The sequence below is a fragment of the Crocuta crocuta genome, unplaced genomic scaffold (genome assembly GCF_008692635.1).
Source record: "Crocuta crocuta isolate KB4526 unplaced genomic scaffold, BGI_CrCroc_1.0 scaffold219, whole genome shotgun sequence".
NCBI lineage: Eukaryota > Metazoa > Chordata > Mammalia > Carnivora > Hyaenidae > Crocuta > Crocuta crocuta.
In genome coordinates, this window is record NW_027551572.1 from 5,467,124 (window position 1) to 5,487,846 (window position 20,723).

At 35.3% G+C, this 20,723-nt stretch overlaps 1 protein-coding gene across 3 annotated transcripts in view; it reads right to left on the minus strand.

Annotated features, from left to right (window-relative positions):
• METTL8 (methyltransferase 8, tRNA N3-cytidine) overlaps positions 1-20,723 on the minus strand; it is a 123,409-nt gene that overhangs the window by 61,522 nt on the left and 41,164 nt on the right. For 2 of the 3 annotated variants that reach the window (XM_077751198.1, XM_077751199.1), the window contains exons 2-3: positions 17,486-17,640; positions 1,251-1,342 (exon numbers count right to left, since the gene is read on the minus strand). In XM_077751198.1, the coding sequence (XP_077607324.1) occupies positions 1,251-1,342; positions 17,486-17,640 (247 nt within the window). The remainder of the gene's footprint in view (positions 1-1,250; positions 1,343-17,485; positions 17,641-20,723) is intronic. The other variant, XM_077751200.1, reaches the window with a different exon arrangement.

A 20,723-nucleotide genomic window follows, 5' to 3' on the forward strand; every position in this document is an offset into this window, starting at 1 on the left:
ACCATTCTACTTTCTGTTTCTATGAATTTGACTATTTTATGTACCTCATTAAAGTGGAATCATATAGTATTTGCCTTTTTGTGACTGGCTTATTTCACTTAGCGTAATATTCTCAAGGTTCATCCATGTTGTAGCATGTGACAGGATTTTCTTCCTTTTTGAGGCTGGATAATACTGTATTGTGTGTATATACCACACTTTGTTTATCCATTTATTTGTCGATGGACATGTTGGGTTGCTTCTACCTTTTGCCTATTGTGGCTAGTGTTGCTATGCACATGGATGTGCAAATATTTCAAGACCCTGTTTTGAATTCTTTTGGCTATATGTCTAAAGGTGGGATTGCTAGATCATATTGCACTTCCATTTTTAATTTTCTAAAGAACTTCAATACTGTTTTCCACAGAGGCAGCACTATTTTACAATTTCACTAATTCCACAGTGCATAAGGGTTCCATTTCTCCACATCCTTACCAATGCTTATTTTCTGTTTCTGTGATAGTAGTATTAGCCAATTTTTTTAGAAGCCAGATTTGAAGGATGGCAAGATCTTACCTCAATTAAACTCTGAATATCAAAAGGCCTCCAAGAAAATACCTTGATGATTCTCCTCAAAGACCACAACATTTTAATATGACTTTACCTTTTTTGCTCAAAGTTTCTGAATTTATTAAATATTCCTGGCCATTAAAATGCACAATGGCATACTAAAAGATGCAAAGTGGGGTGCCTGGGTAGCTCAGTCAGCTAAGTGTTGGGCTCTTGATTTCAGCTCAGGTCATGATCTTGCGATTTGTAAGATCAAGCCCCAGGTCTGGCTCTGCATTGACAGTATGGGGCCTGCTTGGGATTCTCTCTCTCTCCCTCTCCTTCAGTCCCTCCCCAGCTTGCAAACTCTCTTTCTCTGTCTAAATAAATAAATAAATAAATAAATAAATAAATAAATAAAAGATGGATAGCAAGAAGGAAGTTTCAAAATTTCCTTGTGTGTATCTCTCAGAAAAATGTAATACTATTATTACCAAAAAAGCAAGTAAAGAGTCAATACATAATTTATTTCACTAACTTTGGTCCCATTACACTAGAATAATAGAATTCTCCCAAATGGAACAAGTGGATTGGCTTAAGTAGAAGCTAAGAACTCTCCAAAATAATGACACAAGAGGAAAACAGACTAACATGTGAAATGAATCAGTGGAAGATCAAACTGTAAAATCAGGCTCCAGAAGCTACTACATGTAGTTGCCTACCCTGTTCTTCCGGAAGGACTCGCACAGCTGAGTTTTCCTCTACTCTTTTTCTGGCGGCTTCTTCTTCTTCATTTGACCATTGCATGTGATCCCTACCAAAAAATGAAAAGATTGTAAAACCTGCTTTATAATTGAAGTCAGAAAAAGAGTGACAAAGGATATATCTTTCATTCTAGAATAGTCAAAGGCAAATGATACAAACTAATTCTGTGTTGAATGAATATATTTTATGTCAGATGTTCCTTCTGATAGTGCTGGTACAATCCTGGAACTCCTACAGCTCTTCTGTTTAACTCTGGCTGTGTCCCAAGCCCCAGGCACCTTTTGGAAATGACTGCTGAAGTAATGTCCCAGGAGCACTATGGTGCATGATTATTTGAGTACTAGTATGGTTTGCTCTATTTTACTCTAAGGCTAAATTTATTTGTCATTTTGTTCATTTATGAATACATTATTCTTTAACAGTTTTAAAATCTCTTTTATAATACTTGTACTCTAATACTTTGCTGTCAAAGAGATATATTTTAAAATATTTTGCACTTACCTTCAGTCTTTTAAGTAATTTTGGATTTTTCTTATTAATTGCCTTAATTTTTATAAATGAAATCTTTTACATTTAAATGATAGAATAGTTCACATAGTATATAAGAAGGTCAACTTTTCAAGATCTGGCACTTTCTATAAGTATTTACAATTTCAGAACTTACACTTCCTATATGAGAAGATATTTTCTATTGCTAAAATGTTTTCATGGAATAGAAGCAACATCTTTATACAAAAAAGGTGAGTTTTTTTGGTTTTGTTTTTACAAAGTTTGCATTGCCTTTTTTGCAATCAGTAAGACTATGAATGAGTGATGTAATTTCCAGGAATAAACCATTTTTCTAAACAACAAACAAACCACATATCCAAAATTCAAGTTCCATGTAGCTTATTGATAACTAAGAAAAATTAACATTACTGTCATATGATATTTGTAGCTATCTGATTGATGACAAAAGGGTGAAATATCAACATTTTGACATGCATCATAATGGTGGCTGATAAACATTAGCTGAGCACTTATATGGTCATAATTATTATAATGATAAGCTACTATTATTTCTGATGTGCTAGGCATTGTGTTAATAAGCACATTACATACATATATGTCTTACTTAAACCTTTCAAAAACCCTATGAGGGGGTTATAATCATGCATAATTTTGCATAAGAAAGAGAAATTTAGTAACTTGCTCAAGGTCATATAATCTTTAAGTGACAAAATCGGAATTCTCACTTCCAAGTCCATCCTGTTGACCAGTAAGTAGTCTATTAATGTCTAAAAAGGCAGTGGGAGGATACTGAGATTTAAGGCTTAATCCTTGGCCATAATGGGGTTATATTCTCCTGATACAGGCAGATTAACAAAAGTAAATGAGAATACAATGTAGCCTACTTGGTTTGTATCTACTGTACGCAAATATAGCCAATTAATACTAGCTGGGGCAAACAGGAAGTCTTGAGAGGGAGGGGAGTTTGCGCTCAGGTTAGGGGGAAAGGAGGTGGCCAATTATTCATGTCATTATGAAGCTGGGAATATGGACAGTATATATATATGAAACAATAAAAAAATCCATTTTGATTGGTTCTCTTGGGTAACGGCAAATGAAGTTGGCAGCTGGGTAATGGTCAGATTTCAGAGGATCTTAAGCGTGGACGGCTTAGTAGTATACATGAGAAAATAATGTGGAGAGGTGGAAGGAAGACCAATGAGAAGTCTGTTCAGTGGTCTAGGAATCATGAGTCCTGGGACTAAGGTGGTGGCAAGTGACAACCAGAAAAGGCAGAGCGGAGGGAGAGACACTGTGACAAAACCTGTAGCTGTGACCTAGAGGTTAACTAGCTGCAGGGAGGAGAAGAGCAACAGAGTCAAGAATGATTCTAAGGTCTCAAAACTGAGTACAGAAGCAAGTCGGGGTAGCCATGACAGAATAAGGAGTTGCTTTGGGTAGAATGATAAGCTTGGTCCTATTTTAAGTCATGTTTATGCAATCAGATATGAGAGGGTATATTTCAGTGACCGGGCTATAAATACACTACCGAAAGGTGAGAAACTGATTTCCTTTAAGTAGGATCAAAACTGGTATACTGAAATTCTCAGGAAAAGTAAATGATAATGTAAAAAAAATCAGAGTTCCAAAGATGATTTAACCACTGTTATTTCAAGTAAAACCCAGTCATTCACAGCCCAAATAATCATTAAGCAGCTTTGTCCACTTGCTTTAATGAATGAAATTAGAACGATTTTTGTTTGGACTTAATATACATGAGCAACCACATACATAACTTGGAACTGGAAATTATACTTTATATTCTGTATATATAAATCCACATAGAGTAGTATTAAATGATAGTTATGATATGAAAGGCAACAGGTCATTTATTGAAAAAAAATAGGATTACTAAGGCTGGGTACAAGCTTCTCATCTATGAATTTTTACAGCACATAAGAAAGAAAATAGAACAATCCATTTCCCTGTAACAAAAATCAAGCTCTGAGACAATGAGAGTATATATGGTCTTTAGCTTTAAGCATTTGTTTTAAACTGTTAGTTTAACTTGCTTCTTCCTGAGTATTTAATAGTTTTAGTTATTTCTTAAATTGCTCTAACTTCCTTACACTGTTCTTTATGTTGCTTCACTTTCTTAACTGCTAAGTGATGGGGAATATTATACCCTAAGCCCCGGCAGAACAGATTTTCCACTGTACAGTTATCAAATCCCCACAGAAACCTATAAAATGTTCCTACTGTATTTATGAGAACTTCCTCCAGACCTGCTGCTTTATGGCATTTCTTTATATTAGAAGAGTCTGATTCACATATACTAAAATCCAACAGACAGCAATAAGAATCATTCAGGTTTGTAAGTAATAAATACAATTATGATAGAATTTAAGCATAGAGACAAATAAACTGAAAATAATCAGGTATTACAACCACCACCATTAACAACAGAAGAAAAAAGTGGTTCATAATGTTTGACCTATGAATTGTGCTTCTGGGAATTTATTGTAATGAAGTAACTCAAAAAACAGAGAAGTACCTGTAAAATGATATTCACTAGAATACCAAATATAATAGCAAAAAATGGGAAATAATCTCAATGATAGGGTAATGAAAAAATTATGGTAACTTAAAGAAATATTATGCAGATATTTAAACTTATAAATATGAAGTTTACATAGCAACATGGAAAAGTATTTTTGAAACATGAGGTTAAAATAGCAGATCCCAAAATTGTATATGTTTTATAATCAAAACTAAATACAATTATAAAGACATTGGGTGAATAAAAACAATTACGTTTAAATAATAGAATTGTGAATACTGTTTTAAAATTTCCTTGGGGTACCTGGGTGGCTCAGTTGGTTAAGTTTCCAACTTCAGCTCAGGTCATGATCTCACAGTTTGTGGGTTTGAGTCCCATGAGCTGTTAGCACAGAGCCTGGAGCCTGCTTCAGATTTTGTGTCTCCCTCTCTTTCTGTCCCTCCCCCATTCACGCTCTGGCTCTCTCTCTCTCTCTCAAAAACAAACTTAAAAAAATAAAATTTCCTTAATATCGTAAAGCTGTTTTAAGTAGAGGTAATTTAAAAATATATATATTAAAAAAAAGTCATACTATATATGTTTGACACACAGCAATGGTCATTTAAACTTTATATCATCCTTAAGGGAAAATCAGAAATCCTTATAATGAAAAGGAAGATACATGTTTTTTAAAAAAATGTTTAATGTTTATTTTTGAGGAAGAGAGAGAATGCGCACACTCATGCGCAAGTGGGGGAGGGGCAGAGAGGGACAGAATCCGACGCAGGCTCCAGGCTCTGGACTGTCAGCACAGAGCCTGAGGTGGGGCTCAAACTCATGAACCATGAGATCATGACCTGAGCTGAAGTTGATGCTCAACTGACTGAGCCACCCAGGTGCCCCAAAGATACATTTTTTTCTTAGAAAAGGTAATTCAGCAGGGACACCGGGGCGGCTCAGCCGGTTAAGCGTCCAACTGTTGACACCGGCTCAGGTCATGATCTTGAAGTTTGTGAGATCAATTCCCACATCAGGCTCTGCACTGACAGTGCAAAACCAGCTTGAGATTCTCTCTCTCTCTCTCTCTCTACCTCACTTGTGTGCTCTCCCTCTGTCTGTCTCTCTCTCAGAAAACAAATAAACTTAAAAAAAAGAGAATTAAGCAAAAATACAAAATACGCTTAACATTTTTACTGAAAACTTGAATTTAAGAAAAAGAAATCTCAAAAATAAAAGAATTTTTGAGTAATAAATTTTTACAATATGGCTGATAGAATCTGTCTTATAGGGGCGCCTGGGTGGCTTAGTCGGTTAAGCGTCCGACTTTCGCTTAGGTCATGATCTCGCGGTTCGTGGGTTCGAGCCCCGCGTCGGGCTCTGTGCTGACTGCCAGCTCGGAGCCTGGAGCCTATTTCAGAGTCTGTGTCTCCCTCTCTCTCTGACCCTCCCCTGTTCACGCTGTCTCTCTCTCTCTCCTAGAAATAAATAAAAATATTAAAAAAAAAAAAAGAATCTGTCTTATAATTTTGTAATAGTCATAAGTCATGACCTCAGTTCATGAATGTGCGTATGTCCATACTTCTTATTCCTTCTATTTGTAAAGTGTAATTGAGTGATGAGTCCTTGCTTTAGCTTTAAGTTGATTGCAACTGACAGTCTAAATAATTGTGTTTGGTTTGGTTTGGAAAAGTTACACATACACACAGTCCTCACTTATTTAGCTCAGGTACTAACATTTTTGAGGATCCTGCCTGTTGAAAATTCTGCTGAATATGGTGCCACTATAACAATTTTTAACAATTAGATAAAAACTAAAGCACACAGTGAAAGCTATATGGATAGAATATTTTTCTGTCTTTGTTATTTGCTGGTATGTAAAAGTCTCATCATAAAACAAAATTTAAAGACAAATTTAACAAATTTATTAGGTGTGGGGCACCTGGATGGCTCAGTTGGTTAAGCAGCCAACTTCAGCTCAGGTCATAATCTCATGGTTCATGGGTTCGAGCACCACATCGGGCTCTGTGCTGACAGCTCAGAGCCTGGAGCCTGCTTCAGATTCTATGTCTCTCTCTCTCTACACCTCTCCTGCTTGTGTGTGCGCTCTCTCTCAAAAATAAATAAACATTAAAAATGAAAAAAAACAAATTTGTTAGGTGACTAGTGAATTAAAAATAAAATATTCTTAGATTAAAAAAGAGAAGAAATGGAGGATATTAGTTTCAGCTTAAAATTATATTAATAATCCTTAATTCAATAACAAAATCATATGTATTGCAGTTACAATTATAATCATAATAGAACATTTTAAAGAGAAAAAGTCTTTCCCTTCATTTAAATATCCTAACAGATTAACAGTTCTTAATTTTTAAGTTCCCTTTCTGTATTTGTATATACACATATACACAAACATTTTTTGATAAAGCTATAAAATATTCTAACTATGACTTAAAAATGCTGAATAGGACTTTAATTTTGGCTATGACAGAGAATGTGGGAATGGGCTTACCCTCCTACCATAAACAATGATAAAACTGGATAAAATATATGAAGGAATTGTTTTTAGGCCCTGGATTACACTTCAGACAGTGCAGGACTGTGATCCTTAAGAGAACAGAAACACAAAAGGTCAGTCCCCACATTCACCCTTGCCTTCTGTCTGGGCCATGCTCCAGACTATAGTACAGAGGTATAGCCAAGCAGAGAGTGGCTGTCTTACTGAGTGGCACTTTTGTAAGTTGAAAAGGCAGACATCAGGGTTCAGAGTTGTTGAGGTGGTGAGACTTTGTGTAGCAGAATAATGAAGAAGAGAAGGCTGGACAGAAGGGTAGGCTCGTGAAATCTGCAAGAGAATTCTCCTTGTGTTTAATTAGTGCTGGATTTCACTAACAGCACAGACTCCACAGGTCCTGATGGATTCTGGCAGTGAAAGCAGAGGGAAACAAACAAACAAACAAAGAAACCTGACTGGACATATGCAGTGAAGTGCTCAGAGTTATTGGAATTCTGGCTAAGCCAGAGTGGAAAGACTGCTCTGAATACCTCCATTATCCAGTTAAGATCCTAGAAATGCCATGCCATAGGAATAAGACTCGATTCAGGACAATGTCAAAATAGTCTCACCCTAATGACACTTAAAATTAAATTTCACTTGACCAGAAAGATTTGGCAGTAATTCAACCACTTGCCAGAAAAAATCCAACACCTTTAAAGTTAGAAATAATAATCCAGATTCCGAGATATCATCCATAGTCCACCACACAATCAAAACTACCAGCATTTAAGAAGCAGGAAAATGTGATCCCTAATCAAGAGAAAAGGTAGCCAATAAATATTGACTGAGAAAACTCAAATGTTAGAATTAGTACACTAGGACTTTAAAATAGTTTTTTTAAAAACAGGGTCAAAGACTTAAAGGAAAAGATGGACCGAATTGATGAATAGATGGAGACACCTCAGCAAAGAAATGGAAACAAACCATTAAATGGAAATTCTAGACCTAACCCATATACAATATCTAAAGTAAAAAATTCACTGGGTAGGCTTAACAGCTAATGGTCACTACAGAAAGAAAAGGTTGGTGAACTTAAAGTCCTACCAGTGTAGAAATTATTCACACTGAGGAACAGAGGAAAAAAAGTTGGAAAATAAATGTGCAAGTCTTCATAATCTATGGGATATACATGTTTGGTCTAAGAAACATACAGGTTGAAGTCCCAGTAATAGAAGGGACAGAGTGAATAAGAAACAAACAAACAAACAAACTGAAGAAATACTGCCTAAAGTTTTTCCAAATTGATTTTTTAAAAAAGTAACCAATAGTAAATCCAGGAAGCAAAGCAAACTCCAGGCATTTTAAATACACAGAAAACTGCTAAAGAACAAATGTAAAAAGAAATATTTTTTTAAAAAGCTATTATAGAGAGGGGGAGAGCAATGCAAACATCAGCTGACTTCTCGTTAGAAACAATGGCGACCAGAACACAAATGAATGACATCTTTAAAGTATTGAAAGAAAAAACTCTGTCAACCCAGAATTCTATACACAGTGAAAATATCTTTCAAAATTTAAAAATAAAAACATTTTCAGATAAACAAAATTTAAGAGAATTTGTTACTAGCAGAATCTATAATACAAGAAATGTTAAAAGTTCTTCAGGCTCAAGGTAAATGGTACTAGATACAAACTTAGATACACAGAGTAGAATATAGAGATGAGAAGTGATAAATAGGTGGGTAACTATAAGACAATTTTTTTATACTTTTGTCTTAATTTCTTAACAAAATTACTAACTATATGTAGCAAAAATAGTAACAATGAATCATGGAGCTTATAACATACAGAAGTAAACTATACAGCAACAAAAAAACACACATTGAATGCATATGTAGAATCATATTACTGTAATCTTAACATTTTATATTATGTGGTACAATATCAATTCTAAGTAAACTATCAAGTTGAGGAAGCAATTTAAGATAATGACAGCAACACTGTAATCTCTAAGACTATGGTTATCAAAGTGTTGTCCACTCAGTCAAGTGGTTCACTAAGTGAAAACAATATAATACTGCTATTTGCTTTTTTCACTGATTGATGTTTGCACTGATGGTATAAAAACAGTGGTGGGTAAAAGTGCAGCTGCCCTAATATGAAATAAGACAGTGGTACCAAAATGTACTAGTAGCTGTTCACTCTATACCACCATCCGGTGGGTGGTAAAGAATTCACCAGGTTTTGTTTTAAAAAATCTAATTCACTGAAGAATGTGCCCGATAAAGCAATAAAAACAGCATTTATAAAATACTGACCTTTGGATATACATATGTTTAATATTCTACGTGACGAAATGAGAGGCATGCACAAAGCATATCTACATTCTGAAGTATGATGACTGACTTTTAGAAAAGAGCTTGTATGATTGTTTGCGTTGTGAACAGAATTATCTGGTTTTTATTTTTCAAGGAATCTTATTTTTAGCTGAAAATGCAACTATAGACAAACTATAGTTACTCAGACTTGGGTATTTGGCATATCTTGGAAGTAAATGAAATGTGCTTCCACTTTAAGGAAAACAAATGACAATATTTGCTGCCAAAGATAAATTTTGTGTTTTAAAACAAAAATTAGGATTTTGAAAAGTTGTGTCCACCCATGAGTTTTATAGCTTTCCAACCAATACTTAGAGATTTTCCTGATGAGAGTAGTGGTGATAAAACAAAAGTGATTTTTAAATACTGTATAATGAAATGTGTCAACATTTGAAAGATTTACATAAAACAGAATCAAACTATTCCAAATCATCCATGCATAATGTTATAAAATGATACAGAAGTAAAATACCCAAAGTGTAAAACGTATCAATAAATTATAACTGATATGGTTTCACATTCCATATTGTAACTAAGAAACTACCACTGCTGAGATTTAGTGTAATATCAGGAAAAATACCTATAATTATCTTTAAATGCTATTTGAAAACTCCTCTCCTTTACTAGCACATATCTGTGTGTGGCCAAATTTTCTTCATATAATTCAACCGAAATAACATATCACAACAGATGGAGTGAAGAAGCAGATATGAGAATCTAGCTTTTTCCATTAAACCAGACATTAAAGAGACTTACTAACATTTAAAACAATGTCACTCTTTTTGGGGGAACAAATAGATATTTTCAGTAAAACATGTAATTTATATAACTTGTAATGGGTTATTGTTGTTTTAAAATGAAATATTTTAATGTCTCAGTTTTAATTTCTAATATGGAAAACATCACTAGATATAATTCACATGAATAAAAGTTCTTTCAGTGTCCTCAAAAGATTAGTCTAAAGAGGTTCTGAGACAAAAATGTTTGAAACTATTTTTGTAGAATAATATCTAAAAAATAATGTAAAGATGTATAGGCACAAAGCTAGTAGAGAAAATAAAAGAACAAATAACACAGATAAAAAAAGAAAGATAACCAAACACATTATATTAACTTACAATGCTAATCAGAACTAAGTGTTATTTTACATTTCTCTCTCTTTTTCTTTTTTGATACTATTTTAATAGATATAAAAAGGTACCTTATTGTTTAACTTGTATTTCTTTTACTGTTGTATATTTCCTCATATGTTCACATGGACTTCCTCCTGGATCAACTCTGTCTACTGCCCATTTAACCATATAGCAAAAAGTTTAATGCTTTTCTAACAATATAACAAATATTCTATATGTTAACTTTGATATATGGTAGTGAAAAATCATTTAAATTTTCTGTGTCTCAGTTTTTGTACTAGTAAATTAAGAGCAATAATTCTAAAAACAATATATAATTAAGATTAATTATTTTGGAATTATAATTATCCTATTTCATCAAATCCAAGACACCATTATTTCTGTACCAGCAAGAAAGAAAAACACTCCAGTTATAATTATCAAGATGTCATCAACTGTAAGAAAAATCATGATTTCAGAGATGTTAATAAGTGAAACAAATGTGAGCCTTAGGTGGAGGAAATATAATTGTTACAGGTGTATCAGCTAATAATTAATTTCAATTAAATCTTTTCGACTATTGACACTAACTTATGACTTCTGGCTGCCCACTTGTCTTTTTGGCTATAGTAAGTATTTCCGTTGATTATTTTTACTTTGTAAATCAGTTTCTTACTTAGGAATGAATGACTTACAAAAGACACACAGAAAGCAGTGATGCCTTCCACTTCTGCGTATTCTGTATATTCTCTATTCCACTGAATAGATATCACAGCTGCTAGAAGAAACTAATACCTTTATTAGACATTTATTGAGAACCTATATCTTTCAAGCACTGTAATGTGAATTGGAAACATAAAGATGAAGATGATTTGGTAGAACTCAAAATTTTAATGAGTTCTAATCAGCCATTAGAGAATAAAGAATTTATCAGGTAGAGAGTAAGAAGGGAATAGGTGCATGGAAGGCATTCTTTTAAAATTCCAACAATAACTAATGCATATAAAATATAAAATTTAATCTCCACCTCTCATCCTCATGCCCATTCCTTTTTTTTTATTTAAAAAATTTTTTTAATGTTTTATTTATTTCTGAGAGAGAGAGAGAGAGAGAGACAGCGTGAGCAGGGGAGGGTCAGAGAGAGAGGAAGACACAGAATCCGAAACAGGCTCCAGGCTCTGAGCTGGCTGTCAGCCCAGAGCCTGACGTGAGGCTCAAACCCATGAACCATGATATCATTACCTGAGCCGAAGTCGGACGCCAACCGACTGAGCCACCCAGGTGCCCCCCTCCTGTCCATTCCTAAGATAAAAACTGACAATATGATATGGACATTTCCAGACTTTTCTCTGTGAATATAAAAACAAAGATATATACACATATAGCACATGCACAAGAATTCCTTAATAAAATGAGACATAAGATATACTTCTGCAACTTGCTCTTTCTGTTTAGTGACATACGATGGCTATCTCTTCATAACAACATATGTGGATCTCTCTCTCTCTTTCTTTTTTAAATAGACTTTATGCCCAGTGCAGGGCCCAATGTGGGGCTTGAACTCAGGACTGTGAGATTAAGACCTGAGCTAGGTCAAGAGTTGAATGCTTAACTGACTGAGCCACCCAGGCACCTTGGATCGCTCTTATTTTTATTAACTACTACATTATTTTCCAATGTATGGATGTAACCATATTTTAATGGGTTTATTGAAGTATAAATGACATATAGTAAACTGCACATAAAGTGTACAATTTGAGAAGTTCTGACACATGTTGACACTGATGAAACCATCACCACAATCAAGATAATGAATATGTCCATCACCCTCAGAAGTTTCCTAGTCTGCCTTTATAATTCTTCCTTTCCAGCCCTCCCCTTCTCATCACCACCCCCCAGGTCCACTGACAACCACTGATCTGCTGTCTGTCTCTGTATATTAGTTTGCATTTTCTGATGTAGTACTAAGAGTACAATATATAATTTTTATTTTTAGTTTCTTTCACTCAGTATAATTATTTTGAAATTCATCCATATTGTTGTGTTTATCAATAGGTCATTCCTTTTTATTAATGAGTAGTATNATTTGGGTTGTTTCCAAATTTGGCTATTACAAGTAAGCTGCTATGAATAATCATGTATATGTACGGACATATGCTTTCTGTTCTCTTGGGTAAATATCTAAGGAAACGGAATGGCTGAATCACATTACAGGCTTATGTTTAATATTTAAGAAATTGCTAAGCTGTTTTCCAAAGTGGTTATACCATTTTATATTCCCACCAGTAATGTGTGAAAGTTCCAGTTCCTCTACATCCTCTCTAATACTCAGTACAGTATTTTGAATTTTAGCTATTCTAAAAAGTTTGTAGTAGTATTTCATTTTGACTTTATCTTTTTTTGAAAGCATTTTATTTTATTTATTTATTTATTTTTGAGTAATCTCTACAACCAACATGGGGGCTCGAACTCATGACGGGAAGATCAAAAATCGCATGCTCTACAGACTGAGCCAGCGAGATGCCCCTCATTGTTAACTTTAATTTTCACTTCCCTAATGACTAATGATGTTGATCATCTTTTCTTATTATCCGTGTAGCTTCTTCTTTTTTTAATATGTGTATCTTTTTGGTGAAGTATCTGTTCAAATATTTTCCCATTTTTATTGGGCTCTGTTGAATTTTGGGAGCTTTTTATATATTCTCATTATGAGCTTTGTTTATTGAATTTTGAGAGCTTGTAAGAAGCTCTCATGAGTCTTTTATCTACAATGAAAATGAGCTAATTATTGATACATGCAACAATATGGATAAATCTCAAAGTAATTATGCTTAGTGAAAGAATCCGGGCAAAAAGAGAATACATATTGTGATTTCCTTTCAATACTGGAAAATGCAAACTAATCAATAATGCATGCTATGTTCTTTCTCCCTCCTTCTTTCCGTTTTTTTGCAGATAGATTCTCTTGACATCCAACTTAACTCAGAGATCTCTTTATCTTTCTCTCTAAACTCCCAGTTTGAAGGATCAGTATTATAGATTTTTATCCACTTTCCTATATTTTGAGGGTGTTAGAATTGGGAGAGATGGAGGAAACTCCACTGGGTAGTGAAGAGCCTTTATGAGGGTGTGAATCTGCTTTCTCTTCCCTCCCCTCCACACCCCTACTCTTTCTCTCGCTCTCTTTTCTTTCTCCCTTCCTTTCCCCTTCCCTTCCCTTTCCTTTCATCAAGTTCTTGGCTAGGTTTCGCTTGTCTAGTTAAGATGTGTCCTATTCCGAAAAGGGTTTCCTTGGGCTTGGGATAGTTCTCTCAATTCAGCATGGAACCACAGAAAATGGTGAGCCTCAGGATTTTCCCTGTCTGCTGAGACCTTAAATTCTGCTGCCATAGGCAAAACCATTTATTTTCAAGAGTTCTTTTTCAACCTTTACTGGGGCTGCGAATGAATATTAGTAATGATCTGTCAGCTGACCTTCCTTTCCTGGTACTTCTTCTGAGAGATGGAGGTGAGGTTAGAAGCCACACATGAATCTACAGTTTCTTTCCTTGATCACTAATTCTCCATGTTTATGAATTTTTCTGGTTGCCGTTAGTAGTTTTTGCTTGCTTTTATTACTTTTTATTCATTTTGTTGAAGGAAGAATACTTTGTTTTTCAGATTCATTCCATCTTCGTTATCTTGAGAACTTGGGCTTCTTAGTGAAATGGGCTGGAGGGCAATTCTTTCTCAGGATGTTAGAAACTGAATAAAAAGGGGAATATTTACTTTTTCCTCAAAAAATATTTTTAAAAAGTGAGTCACATGTAAGATAAGTAAGTCATACTTCTTAACTAGAGACTAAACAGAAAAATAAATTGTAGACAATTCTACATCTCTGAGAGAAAACTGACAGATACAATAGTTTTCTAAAAATGTCTTTTAAAAATCAAAATTCAACAAGAGAGGAAACATTATTCTTAACTACAAAGGAGGGAATAAGGAAGTCAGGACTTTTGGACAGAACTTGGATTTGAAGGAAGGGGAAAGTAAACCAGTCTTCTGGTTTTCAGTTTAACTTACAAATCTTTAAGCAAAAAACAAAAAGAACAAAACAAAACAACAAAAAGCCAAAACCCAAAAAGCAGCAACAACAAAACAGGTGTGTGAGGAGATGATTGATACGAAACAACTACTTTCCTCTTCCTTTGGAGGAAATTATTTGTATTATTACAGTATGAATCCACCTTTGGAGAGAGTTCACTACAAGGATCCTGGCACAGGATGCATAAGTTTTAGGGAGAATGCTGTGGAGAAGGACAGCTGTCAAGACTAGATCAAGGGTTTTCAAACTTGAATTAACAGAACCCTAAGAGGCTATGAGACTTCTACAGTGAGGGAAACGAGGTAGGAGAGGAAAAAGGAGGTGGAGCTGTTGATGCCTCAGGCTTCTACACGCTTCATTAAGACCAGGTTTGTTTTTACCTTTTAAATATTGGGATTCCAGGTTAAGACTTCACCTGGAAAAAAATTCTGCTGCTAAAGAAAAGTCTGAAAACTACTGGACTGGATCAAAGATTCCTGAACCTGGCTGCTCAACAGAATTACTAAAAGAGCTTTTTTCAAATTACAAATTTCTGGGCCATACCTCTAGACCTAGTGAAGTAATAACTCCCCAAGGGATTCTTGTACTGCAGCCCAAAGCTAGCCCACAGTGCTTGAGAGGCATTGACCCAGAGGACCCTTGCTTCCCTGAGAGCCTATGACAAAACAGAACATAAATGGGGAGGCAGGAACCTTGGACAAAAGAGCTGGTAGCAGCAGGCGGAAGAAGAGAACATAGACCACTAAATGACTAGACTCTAATGAAGAATAAAAACTTGGTAAACGAAGAGCTTGCCTAGGACCAGTAGTTCCTGTGGAGGTTTAATTGCCTGGCAATGATCTCACAGCTTACTCTAACTGTCCATACTGGTGATGGCAGGCAAAGTAGTTTAATTCAGCAACTGTCCAAAAAAGAATAATGTCAGCCACAGATGCAATTTAAAATTTTCTAGCAGCCATTTTTTAAAAAGCTAAAAGAGGGGTGCCTGGGTGGTTTAGTCGGTTTAGCATCTGACTCTTAATCTTGGCTCAGGTTGTGATCTCATGGTTCATGGGATCAAGTCCTATGTTGAGCTCTGTGCTGACAGAATGGAGCTTGCTTGGGATTCTCTCTCTCCCTCTCTCTCTCTCTGCCCTCCCACCCCCTACTCACACACAGGTGCATGCTCACTCTTTCTCTCAAAATAATCTTTAAGAAAGCTAAAAGAAATAAAATTAATTTTAGTAATATATTTTATTTAATTCAATATATCCAAAATAATATCTTAACATGTGGTTCAGTATAAAAAATTTTAATGATATATTTTACCTCCTCTTTTTGTACTTTCTTTTTTTAAATATTTATTTTGAAAGAGAGAAAGTATACATGAGCAGGGTAGGGGCAGAGAATGAGAGAGAGAGAAAGAAAGAGAGAGAGAAGACCAAGCAGGCTCCACATTGTTGATGCAGAGCCTGATGTGGGACTTGAACTCACAAACTGTGAGATCATGACCTGAGCCAAAATCAAGAGTTGGATGCTTAACTGACTGAGTCACCCAGGCGCCCCTGTACCAAAAGGGACTGTTTTGGTATAATAAGCAAAGTGGGTCACTCAAAGGTGGTCCTGGTGGTCAGATGGTAATGGACATTCTAGATCCATGGACTCAAGCTCTAGAAAGTCAGCATGTAGTTCAACAATTTGTAATGGCATCCCTGGCCTCTGTCTTTCCTTATTTTTGCTCCTGTGGCTTTCATGGGTTCACAAGCTAGTAGTTTATTTGGACCTCTACCTCATCTTCTTTTATACTTCAGCCTGCACATTTACTTTTTCCTCCTCATGGTGCAGAGGTTTTCAAAAATATGGCATGAAGGCTGAGAGAGCCTTACTAAATCTTCGAAATGTTACAGCACCTATCACGTCAGACTAATTAGGTTTCAAGTGCTCAATAACCACCATCTGGCTAGTGGCCAGATATTGTACAGTGTGGAACTAATTAATAAATTTCAGTTAGTCATCTTGGTCAAAACTTCATAGTCAAATGCTTCCTTTTCCTTTATTCAACAAAAGCATCAAGTTTTGTTTACTCTTCCTTTGAAATCTCTCTCTCATTGGTCCTTCCCTGCTTCTAGTTCTACTTGCTGATCTATCTAGTTAGTATACTGTTAACCAAACAAATATACAGTACTTAATAGCCTATGTATACTGTCATTTCTTTCTAGTGGCTCTTTAATGCCTTCCACTTCAGCTGTGAGTTCAAGAATTCACACATTCCTGCTCCCACCCTCATACCCGCTCTATATCATTCCAATCTTATCATTTATAAATCTCCTAAAAGGGTTTTTATTTTAGGAAACTATTCTGTTCAAAGTCTCCTGAATATGCCTTATATTTTTTAATCTTTGTGTTTTATGACCTTTTACACACCTAGAATGCCCTTATTCCATCTTTAACTATCCAAGTCATTATTTCACAAATATTTACATGTCAAGTACTGTTCTAGGTACTAGAGACAGAATGAATAATCCTGATCTCAATTTCTCCACGCAAAGAAAGCTTCCTTTACATATCAATTATACATCAATAAAGCTGTAATTGGGAAAAAAATCTTCTGTGTCAAAAGAGAAGTGGTCTTGCCACTACTCAGTTGTTCTTATAAGACATACAGTGTATATGCCTTATAAGAACACCTTGGGCCCTTACACTTTGCTGCCATATATTGCTAGTTATCAATTTTTTCTGCAAAGATCTTCTTTCCAAACAGAGGATGGATTTCCTAAAACCACAGACTAGGGTCATACCAGTGTGTTCTCCCTCCCAGTAAGCAGCAGGTACTGAATATACAGTTGCTGACTGATAAGTGCTTAGGACCAGAGTTGAGCAGGGAAGGTCTACAAGAACACCAAAGCTGAGGAAAGTACTTAGGAAGTATCATTTTTCCAATTCTATTTGTGAAGAAATTCATAATTGGCAACACTTAACTTAGGATGAGTTACCCTGCCTCTGGACCTTAATGACACTGATCAACTTTAAAAATCCTTTCTTGCCACTAAATGAAAATAATACCACTGTTAATGTTTAATAGACATATATAATATTAGACCTCGAAAGATAACTCACCACATGTTGTGTTCAAAAACTTTGGCTGGGTCAGTTAAAATCCTTGATCCCAAAGGGGCCACTGGGTGATTACCACTTTGGTATCGATGTGGCACCTTTCTTATCCTTAGACAGGAAACAGAATTTCTCCAAATCACATTCATCCTAATCAGTACCTGTAAAGTTACAAATGATTCATTAGTCAATATGGATTACACCGTGTATTGTTTTATCTAATAGCCAAAACCTGGTCCAAAAGGTTTAGAATCTGAGAAAAGATATGAAAACTAATCATTTTACAATGAGAAATGGGTATGATGATAGCTTCTCTCCTGAAGTATTTTCAGGCCTAGAGAAGGAAAAAGAATATCTGGAGTGTGTAACATTGGCTGGCATTCTTCATAAGTCATAGCCTTGACCAACTTTGCTTTGTTTGGTATTTGTTTATTTAATTTTTAGGACACAGCCAAAGCATAGGGCTGAGCTGAATAATATGAAATTTCGTCAAATAATAAGTAAATTCTGTAGTAAGATATGAGCCCAGCAATTCTTAATCTAACAACCCATATACATTTATTTATAAGAATAGTCAGTAATACATTTGCAAAATAGATTTCCCTGTACAAAACAGATAATCCTAGCTCAAGAGAATCATCAGTTGGTTAGTCAATTCCATCTCCATTTCTGGAAGAATAATTTTAACATTTAAAGATTATGCCATCTTAATTATGTACTGGCAAATATGTTGGCTTACAATCTTTACAGAAAAGTATCAGCAAGAAGCTGTGAAGAGCTTACTTTTTTATAATAAAAATCCATTGTTCTACTGCTCAGCATTTCACCTCCGCTCAGTTGTTCACCAAAACATTTCAGCCTAATGCTGTAAACTGCCAGATAGGAACAGATGCTAAAAGGTATGTATATATAATAAATATTAGAGACTATCTAAGGTACTATTACATGTAAAAATGACATGTATTATATACATCCTTTACCACCTTACTGAAAGGCAATGGATTTTAAGACTGTGATTTTCAAAATGAACTGCAGAATGTCAAAAACATCTCACTGTGCTTTTAAATACAAAATTCAAGATCTTTTTGGAGGAAAAAGGCTTAGTTATACACCAAAAAGACTGTAATGGTTCCATTCAAATAAGTGATGAGAATGAAACATTCAATAGCTACTACAGATCTCTTGTTTCTTGTTTGTTTTTCCTTCTCTGCTAAATGCAAGCTCTTTGGTGGAGGCAAATGAAATTAAATGTTCTGCCTACCACTACGTTTCCTCTGATGTGCCTTTGTTCTTTTCTCCTGCCTGTGTTCCATGTAAGACTAACAAAACCCTACCTGCACAATTATTTTTAGAGCTCTTTCTGCACTGAATATTATTCATAAAATCTGTATGCTGAAGAGTAGAAACTGATTACACCTAGAAAGAGAGGCAATTCATGCTCAAAAGCGTAAAATGATGTAAACGTTTTCCACCCAGGAACGCCAAATCAAAAGGAAATTTCAATCTTCAAATAATCATGTGATACTTATCTATATCTATCTATATAGAAGAGGAAGAGGAAAGATATGAGTTTCTCTCACTATACTCAATCAAGAATCTCTATAGGCAGCTGTTTAGGCAGCTTGTTTTCTTTAATTAACTACATAAACATCTTTACCTCATTTATTTATTATCTGTAACAGTTATACACAGCCTTGTATTGCTCTTTATCTTTCTTATTATATAAATGTGATACATTTATATAATAAATACAATATAGAAAAATACATAATAAAATTATATAAATGCCTTCTTAAGTAAATTGCAAGCTTCTAAGGGCAGCACTAAGCTGCTCATGAAGCAACTGTTTGACTGATAATACAAAAATGTACTTCTCTGACATAAATTTCGTTAGAAGGAAACGACTTCATATTTTCCAGTTGGGCTTCTAAGCAGCATACATTACGGAAGAAGGACATGACAGAGAGTGTGGCGTACACAGGCAGCTAATCAGTTACATTGATTACAATGATTTAAAAGTGTGTGTCTTAAGTTATAAGCATCATGTTAGCTTAATGTCTACTAGGTCTTGGTTTCATTTTGTGATGGGAAAAGAAAAGATGGGCAAGGTCAACCCCAGACAGAATTCTGGTACAGGAAGCTGATTTCTGCCACCAGAGTGCTCTACTCTCTTTATGTACTCTCTTTTAACTTTCGGCATACCCTAATTTGAATATCAGTTTAACTGATATATTATTTGCACTTACCAAGACATACAATCCTAAATGTGCATGTACATGGTAACAGAGCTTCAAAATACATGAAACTGCATGAATAAGTAGTATTTTTTGAAATGTTTATTAATTTATTTTGAGAGAGAGAGGCAGTGAGTGTGAGCAGGGGAGGGCCAGAGAGAGAGGGAGAGAGAGAATCCCAAGCAGGCTCTGTGATGTGAGCACAGAACCTGATGCAGGGCTTGAACTCACAAACTCAGGTGAGCTCATAACCTGAGCTGAAATTAACTGTGGGACGCTTAACTGACTGAGCTACCCAGGAGCCCCAAGTAGGAATTTTATTTGAAATAAAACAAAGGAGTATAGCCAAAAATATTCCATTCACCCGAAACAGGCAGGAAAGGAAGCACAGAGAGAGAGAGAGAGAGCTTGCAAATAGGGGAGAAAGGCAGAGGGCGAGAGAGAATCTTAAGCAGCCTGTACACACTCAGCACAGAGGCTGATGCAGGGCTTGATCCCACGACTTTGGTATCATGACCTGAGCTGAAATCAAGAGTGGGATGCTTAATCGACTAAGACACCCAGGCACCCCTAGCATGGCATATTTCAACCCAACTATATCAATAGTTACATTAAATGTAAACAGAGTCCAATTAAAAGACATGGATTGTCAATTTGTATGAAAAAGCAAGACTCAACCACATACTGTCTATAAGAAAAGCACTTTCAACATAAAAATAGAAAAAAAAAATAAAATAAAAAGATACTAAGCAAATCCTGCATGAAAAACTTGTGGAGCTATATTAATAGTGCAACAAACAAAACCATAGGCCCAAATGGCATCACTTAGGTTAAGGCCTTAAGTCAGTAAAATAAGACTTCATAACTAACCTAACTATAATTTTAACCCCCCAGAAATGTAACCTTTAAACAGTCACCATGAGACTTTCCTGGTCAGCACTAGAGACTTTACTGAAACACCCTTTCAGTTCCCCTTAGGAGGGCAACCTTGTCTAAAACAATGGACTCTT